This window comes from Typopeltis vanoorti, chromosome 13, assembly GCF_054136105.1.
Source record: "Typopeltis vanoorti isolate ZY-2024b chromosome 13, IOZ_Tvanoo_1.0, whole genome shotgun sequence".
In the NCBI taxonomy this organism is placed as follows: Eukaryota; Metazoa; Arthropoda; class Arachnida; order Uropygi; family Thelyphonidae; genus Typopeltis; species Typopeltis vanoorti.
The window spans coordinates 32,141,778-32,163,122 of NC_143561.1; the positions used below are offsets into that span (position 1 = coordinate 32,141,778).

At 38.2% G+C, this 21,345-nt stretch overlaps 1 protein-coding gene across 1 annotated transcript in view; it reads right to left on the reverse strand.

The window, feature by feature from the left end:
* The window catches only part of LOC150100034 (sterol O-acyltransferase 1-like), a 296,476-nt gene that overhangs the window by 92,488 nt on the left and 182,643 nt on the right, over positions 1–21,345 (reverse strand). Inside the window, exon 10 of the mRNA XM_090402947.1 lies at positions 13,387–13,660. Within this exon, the coding sequence (XP_090259073.1) occupies positions 13,387–13,660 (274 nt within the window). The remainder of the gene's footprint in view (positions 1–13,386; positions 13,661–21,345) is intronic.

Genomic DNA, 21,345 nt, shown 5'->3' on the forward strand with positions numbered 1-21,345 from the left:
AGCGGTTGGTCAGTGTCTTCAATAAACCAGTTTGATTGTAGTATAGCTTGTTTCCTGTGTATAGTTGTATGCTCCAGAAGATGACCTTGACATAAAGGTTGAAACGTCGAATGTAGATTTTAGTTATATTAAACTAAAGTTTTTATTCAAACACGGTAGTTGTCTCCATAATTTTCAAAAATGCAAGCTGATATTCAAGTTGCAGCACATGGGTCTGGATGTCAGATTGGTCAACTGGATTCAGGATTGGCTGTCTGATATGTATCAGAGAGTTGTGTATGGTGGAGCAGTTTCAAGGAGGCAGAAGGTTACAAGTGGGGTCCCACAGGGCTCAGTACTAGGACCTATATTGTTTAACCTTTATGTCAATGACATTGCCAGTGGATTGCAAGGGGATATTCAGTTGTATGTGGATGATGCGAAACTGGGAAGGATTATTAGTAATAGTGCAGATGTGGTAGCCCTGCAAGAGAATTTGAATAAGCTAGATAGAAGGGAAAATGAATGGGGGTTTCAGATTAATGCAGCAAAATGTAAGGTGTTGAGTTTTGGGACACTTCATACTCTATAGGAGGAGTTAAACTGGAGGAAGTAAGAAAGGGTAATTCCTTTTCATTCTAACTAGCATGGGTGCAGACAACAGTTTGTTCAGCAAACCTGAATTTTGAAGATGGTTTTGTTTGGGAGAGTGAATTTAGATTAAGAGTGACTGACCTGCAGAGGGAGATAGATGAGCTGAAAGAGGAGGTGGAATGTCTTGTGAATGAGAGCAGAAGTATGAAAGATAAGATTAGGAGAATGGAAGAGATAAATGCAAGCCGAATCAGAGTGGAGGGAGAGAGAGAGAGAGAAATTTGGGAGTGTTAGAAGAGGAGAGAAAGGAAACAGAAGAGAGGGAATGAGTGAGAGGTATGTGGGTGCTAGAAGAGGAGAGAACGGAAACAGTAGAATAGAGGGAATAAGAGAGGTATGGGAATGCTAGAAGATGAGAGGATGGAAACAGTAGGAGAGAGACGGAATGAGAGAGGGATATGGAAGTGCTAGAAGTGGAGAAAATGGAAACAGTAGAAGAGAGGGAATGAGAGAGATGTATGGGAGTGCTAGAAGAGGGGAGAATGGAAACAGTAGGAGAGAGGTATGGGAACGCTAGAAGAGAGAATAGCAGTAGAGGAGAGGGAATGAGAGAGACCTATGGGAATGAAAGAAGAGAAGAGAAGAGAATGGAAACAATAGGAGAGAGAGAATGGTAAGAGGTATAATGTATGGCGACTCAATGATCCGTGGTGTTCAAGATAGGATGCATGAGGAGTGTTCGCCAGAAGAGACAATAGAAAGGGTGGCTATGGCAATTAAGAGAGGTGAAAGGGTGGATGAGATGATTGTGATGGTAGGAACAAATGACTTGAGTGGTAATGTAAGTCGGGCAGCGAGAGATATGAGATTTTTGATTGTGGCTGTATGGAAGAAGACAGAGAGAGGAAAAATAGTGTGTGTGTTGCCTAGGTATGATAATGATGAGCTGAGCAGAAGAACAGTGATATTGAATGCCATAATAGCGAGAATGTGTGACAAGAGAGGACTGGTATATGTGGATGCTTGGAGTGCGTTTGAGGAAAGAGAGGAATTGTATGTGAGAGACCACTTACATTTGAATGAGGAAGGCATCTGGAGAGAGATTGCTGTTCTGAACGATTCAGTGTGTCCCAGGGAGGATGATAGCAGGGGTGGCCTCTTGTGGGAATGGATACTTGGGAGAAGGGAGACGATGTCAGGTAACACCGAGCCCAGTGGAGTCTAGAAGGGATAATGCTGGGTATAGAAACAATGGCATTTATATGCTTTATACTAATGCCAGGAGTATCCGGAATAAGGGAGAGGAATTGGTGGCACAGATAGCATCAGCCTGGCCAAAAATTATTGGGTTCACTGAGACGTGGTTGACAGCAGGGGATGTAATAACAGGAATAGAAGTCACTGGGTATAGCATTTTTCATTAGAATAGGAGGGGAAAGCGTGATGGTGGTGGGGTACTGCTTATGATAAGTGATGACCTATGTCCTCTAAGAGTGGAGACTTTGGAAGGCAGTGGCACTAATGATTTTGAAAGCATATGGTTTGAGGTAGAGGTGGGCAAGACAGGATATTTAGTGGGGTGTTGCTACAGACCCCAGGAGTACAGAGGGTGGGGACCAGGAAATGGTTAGACAGTTGAGTTTGGCAAGTGCAAGAAGAATGATTGTTATGGGAGATTTTAACTACAGTAGTATAAATTGGAGAGAGGAAGATGCATGTAGCAATAGGGGAATGGAATTTCTGGAATTCTTGAGAGAGAAATATCTTAGGCAACATGTAACAGAGGGAACAAGAGGTTCAAGAGTTTTGCATTTGGTTATAGCATCAGAAGAGTTGAAAATAACTGAGATGACATCTCTCCCACCAGTTGGAGAGAGTGACCATATGGTTTTGACTTGGAAAATGAATAGACATGCAGGAGTATCAAAGAGACGGGAACTTATGTGGAATTATAATGCAGGTGATTATAATAGTCTTAGACGTCAACTTCAGGAAGTTTCATGGAGGGAAGAATTGGAAGGCCGGGATATCATTAGTGTGTGGGAAATTGTGAAAGAATATTTGTTAGCAGCAATGGTAAGTTGTATACCACGAGTGAAGAAGAGGACACAATTTGGAGTAAAGTGGATGACAAACAATATTAAACAGGAATTGCATGCGAAAAAGAGGCTATGGAAGAGATATAAGGAGACAGGTGAAGAGAAAATGCATGAAGAATATGAGACACAGGCCAGAAGAGTGACTAGTGGGGTAAGGAAAGCGAAACCGGAATATGAGAGGAGATTGGCCCTAAGATCCAAAGAAAATCCTAGGGCATTTTTTAGCTATGTGGCCAGTAGGAGGAGAAATGAATGTGGAAGAATGATATTGTGGGATAAAAATGGGAATAGAGTGACTGATGTAGAGGATACAGTGGAATTGTTCAACGAACACTTTATTGGAGTATTTCATCCTAGAGGAGTCAGTTTTAATGCCAGAGGGATAGGGGTGGTTCGAGGTTTAGAGGTACAGGAGGAGGAGAGCGTGTTTCAGATACTGAGTACTCTGGATGTCAGTAAAGTTTTGAGACTGGATGGTATTTCACCATGACTTTTGAGAGAATGTACTAGGGAACTGACAGTGCCTTTAACCTGGCTTTTCAATGAAAGTCTGGCATCGGCAAAGGTGCCCAGGGAATGGAAGGAAGGTAAGATAGTGCCATTGCATAAGGGTGGTAACAGACTGGAAGTGTCTAATTATAGGCCAGTCTGTGTGTCATCAGTAGTTGTTAAGATCTTGGAGAAAGTAGTGAGGGACCGTATACAGCATTGGGGAGATGAGGGTAATGTTATCTGTGAGAGTTAACATGGATTTGTGAAAGGGCGCTCTTGTTTTAGCAATATGCTAGCCTTTTATAATAAAGTTACAAGAGCATTAGATGAGGGAAAGGCATATACTGCAATTTTCTTAGACTTAGCAAAGGCATATGACAGGGTGCCACATGATAAGCTGATATTTAAGTTGCAGCACATGGGTCTGGATGTCAGATTGGTCAACTGGATTCAGGATTGGCTGTCTGATATGTATCAGAGAGTTGTGTATGGTGGAGCAGTTTCAAGGAGGCAGAAGGTTACAAGTGGGGTCCAACAGGGCTCAGTACTAGGACCTATATTGTTTAACCTTTATATCAATGACATTGCCAGTGGATTGCAAGGGGATATTCAGTTGTATGTGGATGATGCGAAACTGGGAAGGATTATTAGTAATAGTGCAGATGTGGTAGCCCTGCAAGAGGATTTGATTAAGCTAGATAGATGGGCAAATGAATGGGGTTTCAGTTTAATGCAGCAAAATGTAAGGTCTTGAGGTTTGGGAAACATCGATGGGATGCTGCATACTCTATGGGAGGAGCTATACTGGAGAAAGTAGAGTAGGGGAGACAAGAGATCTGGGGCTGATGATTGATAGAAACCTGAAGTTTAGGGGACATATTGCAAAGGTGGTGAAGGTAACACAGAGGATTGCTGCAATTATGAGAAGGACACTGACCTGCAGAGATATAAAATTTATCATTCCGTTGTATAAGTCTCTAATCAGGCCACACTTGGACTATTGTTCTGAGATTTGGTCCCCAGGATTTGAAGGGGATAAATTAACTGTGGAAAGGTTACAAAGACGGATGACAAAGATGGTTTCAGGATTGCACAACGATATTTATGAGGATCGGCTGAGGGAATGTGGACTGCAGAATTTGGTGGATAGAAGAAGGAGAGCTGATATGATTGAGACTTTTAAACTGTTGAGAGGTGGTTATGGGGTTGACATTGGGGAGTTCTTTCCCTTGATTGAACAGCAGGAAGGAGTGATCACAAGAAGTGATCACTTGCTCAGTTTCCTTTCATAACTTCCAGGGATGGAAGTTACGAAAGGAAACTGAGCAAGAGGATGAGGAGTTTTTTATTTGCGTGGAGGGTGGTTGAACTGGGGAATGCATTGCCTGATGGAGTGGTGAGAGTGAAAACGGTCAATGAGTTTAAGGAGTGGTATGATAGACTTTGTGTTTCTTAGGGGGGACTCCCCTCGATTAGTCTTGAGAGACTTTATGTTCTTAGGAAGGACCTCCCACAATGAGTCTTTCGACTCTATGGAGGCCTGAATAATAATAATCATAATAATAAAGTAGGAGAGACAGAGATCTGGGTTTGATGATTGATAGAAACCTGAAATTTAGGGGACATATTGCAAAGGTAGTGAAGGTAACACAGAGGATTGCTGCAATAATGAGAAGGTCACTGACCTGCAGAGATAAAAGGGTTATCATTCCGTTGTATAAAATTCTGATCAGACCACATTTAGGCTGTTGTTCTCAGATTTGGTCCCCAGGATTTGAAGGGGATAAATTAACTGGAGACAAAATCTGAGAACTTTGTTGGGAAAGATGTCCCAACAAAGATGGTGTTGGGACTGTACAATGTTAGTTATGAGGATCGGCTGAGGGAGTGTGGACTGCAGAGTTTGGTGGATAGAAGAAGGAGGGGTGATATGATTGAGACTTTTAAACTGTTGAGAGGTGGTTACCGGGTTGACACTGGGGAGTTCTTTTGCTTGGTTGAACAGCGGGAAGGAGTCATGAGAAGGGGCCATCCCTGGAAGTTATGAAAGGAAACTGTGAGAAAGAGGGTGAGGAGTGGTTTCTTTGCACGGAGGATGGTTGAACCATGGAATGCATTGCCTGATGGAGTGGTGAGAGCGAGAACGTTCAATGCATTTAAGGAGTGGTATGATAGACTTTGTGTTTCCTGGGAGAGACCTCCCTCGATGAATCTTGATAGACTGGTGTTTCTTAGAAATGACCTCCCACGAAGAGTCTTTTGACTCCATGGAGGACTGAATAATAATAATAATAAACTCATAGCGACTATAGAAATAATTTGTTACAATTGACAGTTTTCTATAGTGAATTTTTTTTATCATAGCATTGTATCTGTGAAGTTCTTGGATCTTTTAAGTAGATTGTTATAATAATGCTAACTAACAGTGAAAGTTTATTGTAAATTTGTTGTATGAATACATGCTGAGAGAAAAAGGTAACCAAATGAGCACTGTGTGCAATAGTGTGTATACCTTCTATGAGGAGTCTCTGACTCAATAGAGGCCAGATGTTAATGACAGCATAATCTGAAAGAAAGACTAAAACAAAAAGTATGTCCCCTCCAACCTGAAAATTATGCATGTTTAAGTGATTGAGGAGAGCAAGGAGGGCCTGGGAAAAATGTGGCCAAATTACAAATATGTTATTCACATATTGTAGTCAAAGGCTCTGATATTATATTAAAGCTTCTGTTTTTGAAAAAGCAGTTTCTCTTTCAAAGTTTCAAACTCTCACGATCTACAAATTAAAAATCTAGCTTCCTTTTAGTTATTAACAACAAGAGACTCCAGGGACTAATGTCTTTAACCAAAGTTTCGTGCATTTTTTTTCCAGTCATTAAGTATTAGGCTAATTGTGTGTATGTTTAATCCAAGCTTTCAATGTTTTTTTTGTTTTAATCCTGTTACATGAATAGTCTATCGCACTCCACTGTTCCTGAGGATGACCATGATATAACCGATGCAACAGCGAATATGACTTTTTTTTTTTTTTTTTAATGTTGGGCCTATCCATGGGTTAGTCAAACTATAGTACATTATTACCATGTATGGGAAGATATTTGGGAAAGGAGGAACTTGTTCATATTACATTTGAAAGTCTGTGAATTTGCATTCCTTGGGAAACACATGGGATGGGAAACTATTCTAGAGTACAGCAACAATGAAGGAGGAGGAAGAGAAAGTTTTTCTGTGAGAACGAAGTTGGACTGTGACAGGGGGGGGGGGGTGTTGGGTGGAAGCTGCATGTGTTTCAATGGATTTGGTAGAGAGGGGGAGGAGGATTACAGAAGATGGCTGCAGTGAGTTAGTAAGAGATGAGTCAATATAATTGCAATTCTATATTGTGTCAGTATTTTTAGGGAGCTCTTGGGTGCATCGCCCCAGATGTGTGAGCAGTACTTGATAGATGGGTGGATTTGTACAGGATTAATAGCTGACCAAAAGTAAAGTAATGCCTTGAACAAAACAAGGAATCCAATTTTTTTTTTTTTTTGGATATTAAGGCGGTGGTTGAAACATGTTTATGCCAATAGTTTTGATGTTAGGCTAATCCCAAGGAGAGAAATTTCATCTTGCCTAGAGATTAGGGTCTTATTAAAGGTAAGGCTGGGAGAATACGGTTCTTTTTTTTCTTTTTTCTTTTTTTTTTTTTTAATGTTTTGCAGGCAATAAAATTGACATGGTTTCTCATTCCATCAAAGAATGATTTAGAGATCAGAATTTAGGGTTGCAGAGGTTGTTCTGTGGGTTACGGGGTACAAAGTTTGTAAAGGGAGAAGGAAGAATGTAGTGTACTGTAGTCAGCAAAATCATGTATTGGATTAATGGCCAACCAGAGTAGGTCATTGATATATTAGAAGAAAGAGGATGAGTGAGATGACAAAACCTTGTAGGATCCCAGCATAGTTTTAGGATAGAGAGAACCAACCTGCAACACACACAGTGTACATCCATCTTGTGAGAAAACTAGCATTCCAGCTGCAGAAGTCTTCTTCAGCAGCTGGATTGGCAAATCTAAAGATGGGAGCTTACTTAATACACCCTTGTGCCAGACCTGGTCAAAAGCCTTGGAGATATCAAATGCAACTACTTTTGATTCTCCAAACTTTTCCATGATACTTTCCCAGAGGTAGGTGACAGAGGTGAGCAGCAGGGGCGAATGCTGGTCTTGAAATTCACGCTTGCTCTTGTTATCATTCAGGGAGTGAGAGGTGTGATTGAAATCTGATTAATGGAATAATGAATTACAGGTAACCCTCGTATAACGAGGATGTTAGGTTCCATAGAAATGCAGCATTATATAAATCGCATTATGCGAGACTCAGATCACATACAAAAAGTAGGATTATGTTCTGAAATCGGATTTTTTTTTTAAAAAAAATTATATAAACAACAATGACATATCCAACAAAAAAATATTTTTATTTAATTCTGGTAATTCATGTAAGTTAAGAAAACATATAAACTATGACACAAATACATAGTATAAAATTATAAAACAAATTGTAATTAAGCTTCATTGCATGTAACACAAATGTTTTAGGCAAAATTAAAATAAGTGCATATTTTAATCTTTCATAGCACGAGGATTTGAGGATCGGTTAATAAACATTAGTTTTGTCATGTAATCACCTGATGCATTACTACAAAACAGTAGAGTAATTCTGTCTTTGGAAACTTTGAATCCAGGAGCTGATCTTTCATTTTTCAAAATATAGGTGCATTCTGGCATTCTTTTCCCCCAATATAACCCGGATTCATCAGCACTGAAACCTGGTCTGCATTATAAATGTTTATAAACTTTGAGCGTTTTTTGTTTAATAAGCTTTCCATCCAAAGGAATTTTCTTTTGAGTGCATCTTCTTTCCAAATCATTAGAGATTTCTTCATTTTTCTCTTAGAAAATTGTGTACATGAGCTTTGTACTTACCGTTGACCCAGCAATAAACACTTTCTTGGATTTTATGTTCATTATGTTTGATTGTTTGAATTGTTGATTCATTTAAATTTAAAGTCCTTACAACAGCTGGTTTTTCTCCATTTTTCAACCGATCCATGATTTTAATTTTTTTCTTAGAGATGAATTTTCTTTTCAATATTCATTTTTTCCCTTTCAATGCAATTTGTGGCCATTACTATAAAAATAATTTTTTTTACATAAAAAAGCATTACATATTAATTATGTATGTAACTCACCAGAAAATAAAGTGCTCAGCTTGAGATAACACACTTATGATTTTAATGCACTTTCCTGGCAGAAAATGAACACAATTTTCAAAAATAAACACTTTATATGGTATACAATTGATGTACATGTGTTCTAAAGGGTGTTTCCCCTAATATAAATTTGCTACTTATAACTACCTGCGTGATGCAGGCAGACACAAATTTATGAAAATTTGTGTCTGCCCACAGACACAAAAATATATGAAAAGATAAAGGGTTACTACAATTTCTAGACTGTGTTTTTGTCAAAACCGTGTTGAGCAAGGGTTACTACAATTTGTAGACTGCGTTGTATAAGTATCACGTTATATGAGGGTTACCTGTACTGACCATTTAAAACTACATATTTAGAAATTTATGTACATTTAATCATGCAAATACAACATTTATTTAACAAATGATATTCTATCTTTTTCAGTTTAGCTACTTGAATACAAATTCTACCCTATGGTTCTTCTTTATGAACTAGTCAATAACATCATCATAAAAAGTTGGTTGTAACTTAATTTTCCCCAAGCAACATGCACACTTGTAAAGGCTGCTGAAGCTCACTGGCTAGAGCTATGTTGAATGTGTATGGCCTGTGGTTTAAGCAACAGAGTGAGATGACGTGAAATGGCTATGCTCGCGCATGAAATCACAATGCTGCTGCGAGGACCTGTAAGCTCCTATAACCGAGCAAGCCAAGCTAGCTTTGACTAGATGAGAAAGCATCGGCTTCGATACACAACGCGAAGCTTAATTATTGCCATGCACGCTTAATACGTCTTCTTTCTACAAAAATAAAAGCTTAAATGGAATGCTTATAAATGCATGCATTTATTAACAAATAAATAGTACTTCTTTCTCAATTAATGAGCTTGTGCACCAAGCATGGAGAATTCCATGCTTGCTATGAGCAGATTCCCCAGCAGATCCCACTGGTGAGCAGATCCCCCCCTTGTTGAACAGTATCATTGGTGGAATCCACACTGGCTGTCGTTTATTAGTTGAGTATCATCAAGGTAGCATAGGAGTTTGGTGTTGATGGTTTTCTCTCCATTACTTTGCAGAGGAATTGTAGTTTATTCTTCTTTCCCAAATTCCATCAGGAATCTGTAAATACTTTCCATCAGTTCCTTATCCTTGCTATTGGTCTTAGTTCTGCAAAACTCTTTCTTCTTTTCACATTCTATTAAAAGTCGATCTCCTCCATGTATTTTTAGGATGGCCAAGCTTTCTCTTTCCCTGTGGATTCCATTCCAGGGCTGCATAACAGATTTCTTCATGATATTTCCTAAGAATACATCCAATCCATCTAAATTTTCATTTTCTGATTTCAAGGTTGACTTTTTTTGCTTATTTGTCCTTTTCCAGAGGTCTTCATTATTAATAATTTGTAACCACTAAATCTGAAGTATACTCTGCAGACATCGGCATGCAAATCTTCAGGACAATTGGAAGAATGCTTTTAGGACCAGTGGACTTTTTGGTATCTAATTTGGACAGCATTTTATCTGATCACTTTTTGGTGAAAAGTCAAGAAGAGGCATTGGGTGTTGAGTGTTTGGGGTGGCTGGGGAACATTTATCAAAATTGTCTATGTAGGCAGCATCTAAGGAAAAGTATGATAAAAAGATTGGCTTTTTTTGTGACTGATGACACAATAAAACCATCTGTTCCAGTAATTGTGGGAGAAGTGTTGGGCAAAAGGCCAAAGGCATTGGCAAGAGAACAAAAGGTGCAACTGTCACTTGGGCAAAGTTTCTTGCAAAGCAACTTTGCCCAAGAAACTTTGCAAGTGACAATTGATGCATAATTTTTTTGCAGATGTCTTGAGCTTTGGTGTAAACAGTGAGGGAAAGTGGAGTTCTTGATGATAGCCAGTTGCAGTATGCTTGGTTCTTCATTTGTGCAGCCATGGTGCATCTTTTGGAGAACCAAGACTTATAGGAGATGGGAATTTAGTGTGGAATGGAGAATATATACTTCCATACCAGAGAGTATTACTTTAGTGCATATGCTTGGGCTAGAAGGTCAAAGGCAATAATCCAACCAAGGGAATGAAGCACAGAAGTCTCAGAGGTCATCCCACTTAGCATTCTTATAATGCCAGGCAACCCTTGGTGGAGAATGTGTGTTCCTCATTGGGGGAGGGGGGATAAGAACAAGTTGCAGTCTGAATTACCTAAGGGAGTACAACCTTCATAGTATATTTGAGGGGATCACTAGTGAGGAAGAGGTCCAGAGTGTTTGGAGAGTGGTTGAGGTTATCTGATACTCTGGTTGGCATGTGAACAATTTGTGTGAGGTCATTTGTCATGCCAAATGTCTGGACATCTCTAACTGCTTGGTCTGTACAGTTGGAGAAGGAAAGACAGTTGGCATTATGAATGTTGAAATCACTGAGGAAGATAACCTCACTGTTAGGAAAGTTGGACTGAAGAACAATGACTTTCAAGGAGAAGAAGTTGAAAAGTTCAGAGTGGTTGGTTGGTGACATTAGGAGAGTGATATACAGGGTGTTCGGGATAAATTTGACAGTTTCGTAAGGAAAAAGAAAATCTTCTTTGTATCTATTAAATTTAATGAATTGACAAAAAAACATTACAGGCAGAGTTAATTACAATACTATCAACAAGATTTACTCAAAATAACCACCATTAGCATCGATCACAACTTCAATTCTGCTTCGGAACCTCGAACAAGCTGATGCTACAGTCTCCCTGGGAAGGGCCGCAAACACTGTTTTAATTTTATCCATTAACTGGGCTTTTGTATTACTGGAAGTGCGATTGGTGTCTTTTTCAACTGCGCCCCATACAAAATAATCCACGGGGTTAAGGTCTGGGGAGTTTGGAGGCCAAACATTTGGACTGGTGAAGTCGTAGAAATTTTCAGACAACCATTTTTGACTTTTCCCAGAGGTGTGGCAAGGGGCCGAATCCTGCTGCCATACATACGGCCTACCATTGGCTACCCTTGTTATCCAGGGCTTGACTACAGTTAGCAACTCCACGAACAAAGCCCGAATTCCAATGCCAGGGTTCTTCAACACCTGTTCCTGCAGATTTGCGAGGAATTCTGCTGTACGAACGCAATCAGATCGTCTGCTAGGGATCTTTCTTCTTGCTACATCCTCGTAGTCACCATTGCAAGTCTCTAGTTCATGCCTGATTGTTTTTACTGTATTCAGGGAGCATTGGGCAGCAGTCGTAATATCCTTATTTTGATGGCGGGCACGAATCATCATGATACAAGTTATTCTCTTCCATGATTCAGGTGGGTTCCAGCTATCCATCCTTTCTGACATCTTGTATATGAATGAAGAAGGGTCCAAACTTTTAAATGAAGAGAAGTGTGTGTTAATACATGTAACTTACGGAAAAATATAATTAATTATAAATATGTCAAATTTATCCCGAACACCCTGTAGACAGCATATGAATTTGACAGAATGGGACAGAGATATTTTCAGTCAAAGTAGATCACAAATGGAAGATTCTAAGTTGAATGAAGACTAGCAGGGTATATCAGAGTGAACATATGCACAAAAATACCACCCTTGAGCCAAAAGGAGTTGAAGATTGTACTTGGAGAAGTTGAGATGGGTAGTGATTGGAGAGGCTGAAACTTAGATTTCTGTGAAAAACAGCAGGTGGAATTTTCAGATTGGAAGTGGACAGCATTACAGTTGGAGCTGATGCCATGTATACTTGTAATGCAGATTTGAAAGTCTTTGTGAGGTTTATTGTTGATCAAGTGGGTCATACACATTTCTTATGCATTGCTTGTACTTTGATTTTCAAGTTGTCATTAGTGGTGCTTGATTTCCACACTATCATTCCTCTTTTGTGGATTTTCTATCACACGTTGTCATTTTTCTTGCAAATATTGACAAAGTCACTGTCATTGTTTCTGCTGGCTGGATGTTAGGTTGGACCAGGCTTGTATATGTGATTGGGAACAATTGACCTTGAAGTTGTTCACGGCTTCCATTAGTTCTGATGTGCTTGCCAGTGTATCACAGGTTACTTTCACCAGTCATGGGAACTTCATTCCATCCATTCTTTTGTTCATATATCAGAAGTAGTGGTAGTTGATGATTATTCTGAATCAGAACCAGATTTTATGGTTAGTTTGACAATATCTTCCTTCAGTATTTTGTCACTTTCAGTGTGGAAGTCTAGGATAATGATGTTATATTCTTGTTTTCAGCCTCAGTTGAGTTGTGCACCATCAATATAATAAGGTTATGGAGCTGGCTAATATCAGTGGATGATGATTTTTCATCGAGGTGCTAATCATGGATCTGTTCTAGCTTGGTTTCAACTGATTTGATTTTGAGGGAGAAAGTTTTGTTGATAGCAGCAAGGTGCTGCTCCAAGCTTTCAATGCACTTTTCTAAGTTCATGAACAGTTTACTAAAGGCAGTTTCAGATTCACAAGACATTTATATGTTGCTTCATCAATTTTTAAGCTGTGAGAATATGACCAATGGCAACAACAAAAATTGCATAGAAAACCTTTTTAGGTGTCTCTGACATCAAGTCTACAGCTGTGACATTTGAAAATGTTGAATTTATTGGTGATGGTCATCTCAGTTGCATAACAATGCCTGGAATGCTCTATCACCATTGGGCTTTGTTGCCACCATCTAAAATGCTGCAAGAGACCCATAAAATTAATTAACATGCAAGATAAACAACTACGAACATGCACTCACATCTTCAAAATAAGCAATAATATACAAAAATATACATTCACAAAGCAAAATAGCTAAAGCTTGTAAATTTATCAATTACATAAATATGAGGAACAAACACACAAAATGGGTCATGTATTTTTATTTAATTCTTGTTTTACTTTATCTATGAAAGTCAAGGTCATTTGGGGAAAAAATAAATACTCTTATAGATGCTATTCATAATAAATAAATATGTAATTATCATAAATAAAAAAGTTTTAAAACATTACCTTATAAAACATTCTGTCTCCAAACCTCAGCATTTCAGCAAATGCATTCATCCATGAATGAATGATGGCAAAGAAGCCAATTACTAATACCAAAGTGCCAGGAAGCATACACCCAAAAACAGATAGAAGAAATCCTTCATGAGTAAATGTGTCTTGTCCAAATTTCTGGAATACTGGAATACAGAACCTTTGGAAGATGTAATAAATATACAGCATACAAGCCAGAACTTGTAAAAAATTAGTGGCAACATAATTCCAGCGAATGCATGGAGTTCTGCAAGTAAATAAAAAAAAGGATTATCTTAGTCTGACAAAAAGTTGTAATTCTCTTAAAAAAATGTCTTTCTTTTCATTTTTTAAAAATAAAAAAGAAGTCACATATGCCCTGTTAATCATGATGAAAGTGATGGCTTACATTCAAATGGTTTTGGAGTGAGTAAACTATAGAAACTGTTGCTAGATGGAAGTACAGTGTGTGATGCAAGCAAGAGATCAGAAGTAAGAGGTGAAGAGAAAGATTGGAAGGGTGGAACAGGAGAGACTGAAGTGCTCAGCAATGGAAATCGTAGCAGCGTGAGAGATGGAGAGAGAGAGAATGAAAATGCAAAAGGAACAGGGAAATGAAGGGCAGGTGGACATGGAGACATGGCATAGGGAGAGTGGATGTTGCAAGTAGTAGTGAATGTGTGTGTATGCGAATGATCAGCATGGAATGAATTGAGATGTGAGTGGGATAGTTCAGACTCAGGAGATATATAAGATATGTGATGATAAAGGTAACTGGACAAGGACAGGGATGGTGGGGGGGGGCAACAACTGGCTAGGGTAGGACTGATTACAGACCCAAAAGTAAATTGCTGTGTTTATTTACAAATGCTAGGGGCATCAGAATTAAGGGAGATGAAATTGCTTCACTGTTTGAGTTTATTCATCCAAAAATTGCTGGAATACGTGAAACATAGTTGAATGAAGACGATATCCTGACAGGAATAGAAGTTGAAGGGTACAGTGTTTTTCACAAGGATAGAAAGGACAAGAAATGAGGGAGGAAAGTGCTGCTGTGATAGCAGAGGAATTATGTCCACATAAGGTAGACATGAAGGATAGAAACAGTGGCAATGGTTTTGAGGCAGTGTGGTGAGGAGATTGACAGGAAGAGATATTTAGTTTTGGATGTTGCTATAGGTCAGTGAATATAGAGAGAGGATGAAGAATGTATAAGTAACTTGGGTTAGTGAACAAGGGAAGGGTGATTATTATGAGTGATTTTAATTATGGCACTATAGACTGGAATGAAGGGATAGCATTTCGGAATAAGGAAAACAAATTTCTTGAGTTCTTGAGAGACAACCATCTTAGGCAGTAGGTAAAGTAGGGTATGCAAGGATTGAGAGTTTAGATCTGATCATTTCATTGAAGGATGTAATTGTGAGTGAGGTTTTGCACTTCCTTCCAGTTGGTAAGAGTGACCACGAAGTGATAACCTGGGTGTGGTTAGCCATGTCAGGAATGGATATATGTGAAATTACAAGGTTGGTGATTATGACAAGCTTAGGAGACAGCTTGGAGATATATATATATATATATATATATATATATAGAGAGAGAGAGAGAGAGAGAGAGAGAGAGAGAGAGAGAGTATGGAATGAGAAGTTGAGCAAAAAGAAAATAAATGCTGCCTGGGAAACTAAAAAGAAATGCTTAATTGCATCAATAAGTGAATGAATTCCAAAGGTCAAAAGGTATTCCGAGTTGCTCACTGAATTCCGAGGTATTCAGTAAGGTTCATCCTCAATGGGAAATCAGAAGCTGAAGTGTAGAGAAATGAGGGAAGACTTAATGGTGAACAAGCAAGAGGTATATGAAAAATTCAGTAAGCTAATTGTCAATAAGGCAATAGAACTTGATGACATATCGCATGTGTCTTAAGGGAATGTTCTAGGAAGTTAGCTTCAACACTGGTCTACATGTTTAACAAGAGTCTTGCATCAGCACACGTCCCAAAGAAGTGGAAGGTAGATAAAATTGTTCCACGTCACAAAGGGATCATAGGGCTAAGGTTACAGATTATAGGCAGTTCTGTATATTATTATTATTAACATTTGATCTCCATGGAGTCAGAGATTCATCGTGGGAGGTACTCACTATAGCATACAATACTCATCCAACTGCATCTTAAACTGATTCAATGTGTCCACATCCACAACACACTCAGGCAATGCATTCCACTCACCAACCACCCTTCATGCAAAGAACCTGCTTCTCACTCCTTTGCTCACACCCTCTTTATACAGTTTCTAGCAATGGCCTCTTGTTCTACTCCCCTCTCCCATTCTATGAAAAATCTCTTCTATGTCTATCTGATAACAACCTCTTACCGGCTTATATGTCTCAATCATATCCCCCCCCCTTCCTTCTATTCACGAGGCTCTGCAACTTACATTTTCTCAATCTATCCTCGTACTTCATATTCCAAAGATCACTGACTACCTTTGTGAATCTTCTCCGTACACTTTCCAACATATCCTTGTCACCATGAAAACCCGGCAACCAAATCTGTGCAATAATCCATATGAGCCCTGATCAAGGCTCATACAATGGAATCATAACCTCTCTATTTCTGCATTTCAGGGTTCTCCACATCATTGCCCTTATTCGATGTGATGTCTTCACAACTTGTGCAATGTGGCCCCTGAATTTCAGGTCCTTGTCCACTATCACACCTAGATCTCTCATCTCTTCTACTTCTGTTAAAGTTTCCCCATCAAGTGTATACTTTGCATCCCATCGTTGCTTACAAAATCTCAAAACCTTACACTTGGCAACACTGAACTGACAGTTCCACTTAGCTGCCCATTCATGTGATCTATTCAAGTTCTTTTGGAAGACATTAACATCAGCCTGATTGTGCATTGCTCTCCCCAGTTTTGCATCATCCTCAAACAGCTGGATACCACTAGTTAAACCCAACCCAATATCATTAACATGCAAATTAAACAACAATGGCCCCCAAACTGACCCCTGCAGCACACCACTGGTGACCTTTCTCTTTTGAGATGCTGTACCCCCCATATACAACTTTCTGATACCTATCTGACAGCCAGCCACTGATCCAACACAGAAGTCTGTTATCCAATACCATCTGTTTCATGTTAAAAACGTTTAATTTTCTTGACCAAAAAAGCTCTAGAAAGACTTTTAATGGGATTATATCGATCAAGTGCATATAATCAACAACTAAGGCTGTATAATGAAGATACCAACAGCCTTAGTTGGTGAAACTAGTTGGTATAACTTAGTTGTTGATTATATGCACTTGATCAATATAATCCCATTAAAAGTCTTACCATCTGTTTCAATTTATTTAAGAGCTTGTCATGTGGCAGTCTATCAAAAGCCTTTGCAAAATCCAAGTACACCACTGTATATGCATCTCCCTTGTCCAAAGTATTTGTTACCTTGTTATAGTACATAAGTAAGTTAGTGAAACATGATCTCCTCTTAACAAACCCATGCTGATAACCACAGAGAATACCGCTGTTGTCTACCCATGTTGATAACAGCGTTATCAACTGTATCCTGTATATTTCTATATCCTACTTCTCACCAATCTCTCCAGGACTTTCACCACAACGCGAGATATACAGTCCAGCCTAATTTGAAGCTACAGCCTTATCACCACCTTTATGCAGTGGAACAATTTTTCCCTCCTTCCACTCCCTTGGAACCTGTGCTGTTGCAAAACTCTTATTAAACAGGCATGCCAATGCTACTGCCAGTTCCCTGGAACATTCCCTTAAGATGAGTGGTGATATATCATCAAATCCTATCACCTTATTAACATCAAGATTATTTATTTCCTCAAATACCACCTGCTCACTCACAATTAATCTATCCTCTCCTATGTCCTTTACACTTAAGTTCCTCATGATTCCACCCTGATCAGGATGAAACAACAGTGGTATTCTTGGTGCTTGTCAACATGGGTTTGTTAAAGGAAGATCATGTTTATCTAATTTGCTTATATACTATAACAAGGTGACAAATGTATAGTATAAGAGAGATGCATATACAGTTGTATACACTACTTGAAAAAGGAGTCAACAGACACCATAGTGTGAGGAATAAACAGACATGGCACCCACCTTAATAAGATGTAGGACCTCCTTTATCTGCAATGACTTCAGCAATCCTATGGGACATACTTTCCACACACATACGATAGCGATCAATGGGAATTTTGGACCATTCTTCCTGCAGGCACGTAATGAGGTCCTGAACTGTTATGGGACAGACATCTCTTGGTTAATGTGGAAGAAATTTTCATAGAATGGAGAAGAGGTAGAACAAAAACGGAACATATCTGGAAGCAGTATAAGGAGAGTGTGAGCAGGGACATAAGGAGCATAAGTTCTTTGCACGAAGAGTGGTTGGTGAGTGAAATGCATTGCCTGATATTTCAGTAAATGTAGATACAGCAAATTAATTTAAAAGCACTTATGTACTTATGCATACTTATGTACACTCCAGATGATGATCTTGATGTGAAGATCGAAACGTCAGGATAATAAAAAAAGTTTTTTAACATGGTTGTAAATTCTAAAAATTTTTAAAATGAATTTAAAAGCACAGTTTGATGAGCTTTGTGTGCAACATTGTGTAGCCTGTGATGAGTCTTTTGACTCCATAGAGGGGTAATGTTAATAATAATAATAATTTGCTTTCTAATAATGAAAATGATCAACTTAAACCAACTGGCTTGGAAAAAAAACCAATTACTCATTTCATATAAAAGATTTCATCTATCCATTTCAAGCTCTGCAGGTGATGCCCATGATGAAATAATGTTATGTGGCATTTTCCAGATTAATACGATAGTTTTTCCCCCCACCCTCCAACAAATAGTTTTGCAGTTGGATATTCACAAATATCTAAGCTCAAGTTGGCAGATGCACTGATTATCTATTGGTTGAAGATCAGAAATGCTATTCACTGAGCCAATGACCAGCAACCAGTCTAAATGACAAAACACCAAGATAAGTGCACAGTGGCAATAAATGTTTTACATCATGAATGATTTAACCATTTCCTTCGTAATGTGAAACCATTGGTTTATTGTATATTTCAAATTAACTTTGATATATATATAAGTGAAGTATGGGCATAGAGCTTGAAGAAAAGGGGTGGATAAAAATGTATTCCAAGCATATTTTAATGGCAAATGCCTTAATTACTACCATGTACATGTGCTCAACAACATCTTTTCTTTCCCCCTCCCACCTGCTACAAGCATACGGGGTATTAAAAAGTTTCATGTTTCAGAAGAATGCTTATCCCCTCCAGTTCTCAAAATCCCTAAGACACAAGTATCTTCACAATCTTAAAATATTTTGTTTTTAAATTATTTGTTAATGTAGATAGTTAACTCTCTTCCAAATACAATATGTTGGAATATTTATGTTGAAGTAAACCAGTTAGAGAATACTTACAAAAACATGTGGAATGAATGTCCTTATGACAAAAGGGTTGAAAAGATATTCATTCAAATCCCATTCAGGATGTAAAGAACCTTCAGACCTTTTCAAATGAAAGTGAGTTAGCTAGTCTCATACAGAAGTGGCAGGGTTTCTTATCCTGCAAACAGACCAGAAGAACACATATGGTTAATAGACTCAAAAATACACTAGCCTCCTCATCTTTGTTGCTTTGGCAATAATCAAAAACAACTAACAACTAAGCAATAATCAAAAACAACTAAGAAGCCCTAAGTTCATGCATTTTGATAATTTGTGTTATTTATCTATGAAATAGGAAAGTCGTTTGGTAAAAAAAAGGGCTAATTAGCTAGAAAACCATTTATTAATAAATGAAAATTTTATCTTATTAAAATTTTAATTTTCAGCTCAAAATTATGCTAATTATTTTGAATTTAATCAACTTCTGAATTCAACACCTAGAAAACTGTCAACTAATGAGTGACCACTAATATGGATTTTGCCAATCAAGATACATATCAAGAATCCTCACCCATCATCCTCTACTAGATAAGTGTCATGGAAGGTATGGAGAAACTTGTGCTACTACATTTCCAAGGCATCTGATAGGGTTTGGCATCAATTTTTTTATTACTGGACTGCCAGTTTCACTCAGACTGTTCACTGTATGTTATGGTGAAGGGTGTTCAGATTTTCCTATTAATGTAGGTGTTATTCAGGGCTCTGTTATTTCATCCACTTCTTTCTCATATATATAAATGACTTTGTTTCCCTGACCTCAAACCCTATTCAGCTTTTCTGAAACAGTGTTCTCCAATCATCTTAATCATATGACAAACTTTGCAGTACTCAAACATCTGAGGTTTCAAGATCATCTATTATGTGTCACTGAATGCTTATCTCGATACTATCCTTTCATAATGTGATAACAACCTAGTCACCTTTAATGCTTCCAAAACAACACTTTTTTTTTTAGGAAAAAAAAAACAAAAAGAAAAACATAGTTCTTCTCCGTTACCTTTAATAATGCTGAGCTTAACAGTCAAGCTCAGATCTCATGTCTCAGACTGAACATTTACTTCTAACCTTTCCTGACATAACAACATTGTTTCTATATAATATCCTTATCTTCAAAAAAACGTGTACTTTTTCAGTGAGCAGTAACTTTTCATCTGTCCAATTACTTACTCTGTACAAATCACAAATGTGGCCAACCTTGGAATCCTGTTCTCACCTTTTTGGTGGTACACTTAAAGCCTCTCTAGAAACTCTTCATGCTGTTTCTAAAAAAAATTCTAATGCTGATGCTGTTTAGAAAAGGACAGTTCAATTAACAAACAATCTCTCATCCTAACAGACTCTCTCCAGCCACAGATGCTCGGTTTCTGTAATTAGTTTCTTCTACAGTTATTTCCATAAGTACTGTGTAGCAGAAATGGCAACCACCATTCATTTCTGCTAAACCTACAGTAACATAAGCAGCACCTTCTCGACATTCTTTTAAGTTGAATTGTGACTCACTAAAACCTGTTCTTCCCATTCGTCTTGCATTCCATCTGCCTTCCTATGAAGCCCTCTCCAAAGACTACAACCTCCTCCTCTTGAAAAAGAATATCAAAAGATTACTTTTTTGTTGACTCCTGCCCACAACATTGGTCACTGATATGCTATAGGCTTTGCAGCCTGTCATGTGTGGAAGTAATATCGTTATTATTATAATTACAAGAGAACCCCCCCCCCTAGGGAGAAAGGGACTCATCGAAGGAGGCCACATATCATTCATGCCACCTGCCATTTTAGTACATATGATGGCGGCCACATAGCAAAGATTACAAAAACAGAGTGGCCCATAAGTCACAAAGGGATTTAAACATTTAAGAACTTTTTTTTATTTATTAATTACTTTTATTCTTTTTTTTTTTGTTACAATGAAATATGGAAACTGGAGATTTTTTTATTAGTTATGAGTTATTCACATTTTAAACTCCAATAAAATCTCTAGACTGTCATCTTCTTTTAGAATTATGAATTGATATCGCATTACACCAAAGTGCATAACTTTACCTTTACTAATATTGAACTGACAGCCATTTTCACATGCCCACAATTCCAGCTTATTCAAATCATTCTGCAAGTACTGCACATCAGCTACAATACTGATTACCTTGTCTATCTTTCCATTCATCAGCAAACAGATGAATGTCTTCTGTCAAATCCTTCCCCATGTGATTAATGTATAGACTGAATAACAATGGATCAAAGATTGATTCCTGGGATACTGGTCGCTTTAAATCTTGCAGACTCACATCCCCTGTTACCCACTTTTTGATATGTCAGTCAGCCATCCTTTTATCAAAGCTAATAGTTTATAATCCAATTGCATATTCTACAATAACAGCTTTCCATGCTTTATTCTATCAAAAGTTTTAGCAAAGTGTAAAAGTATCATGATTTATTCATTCCT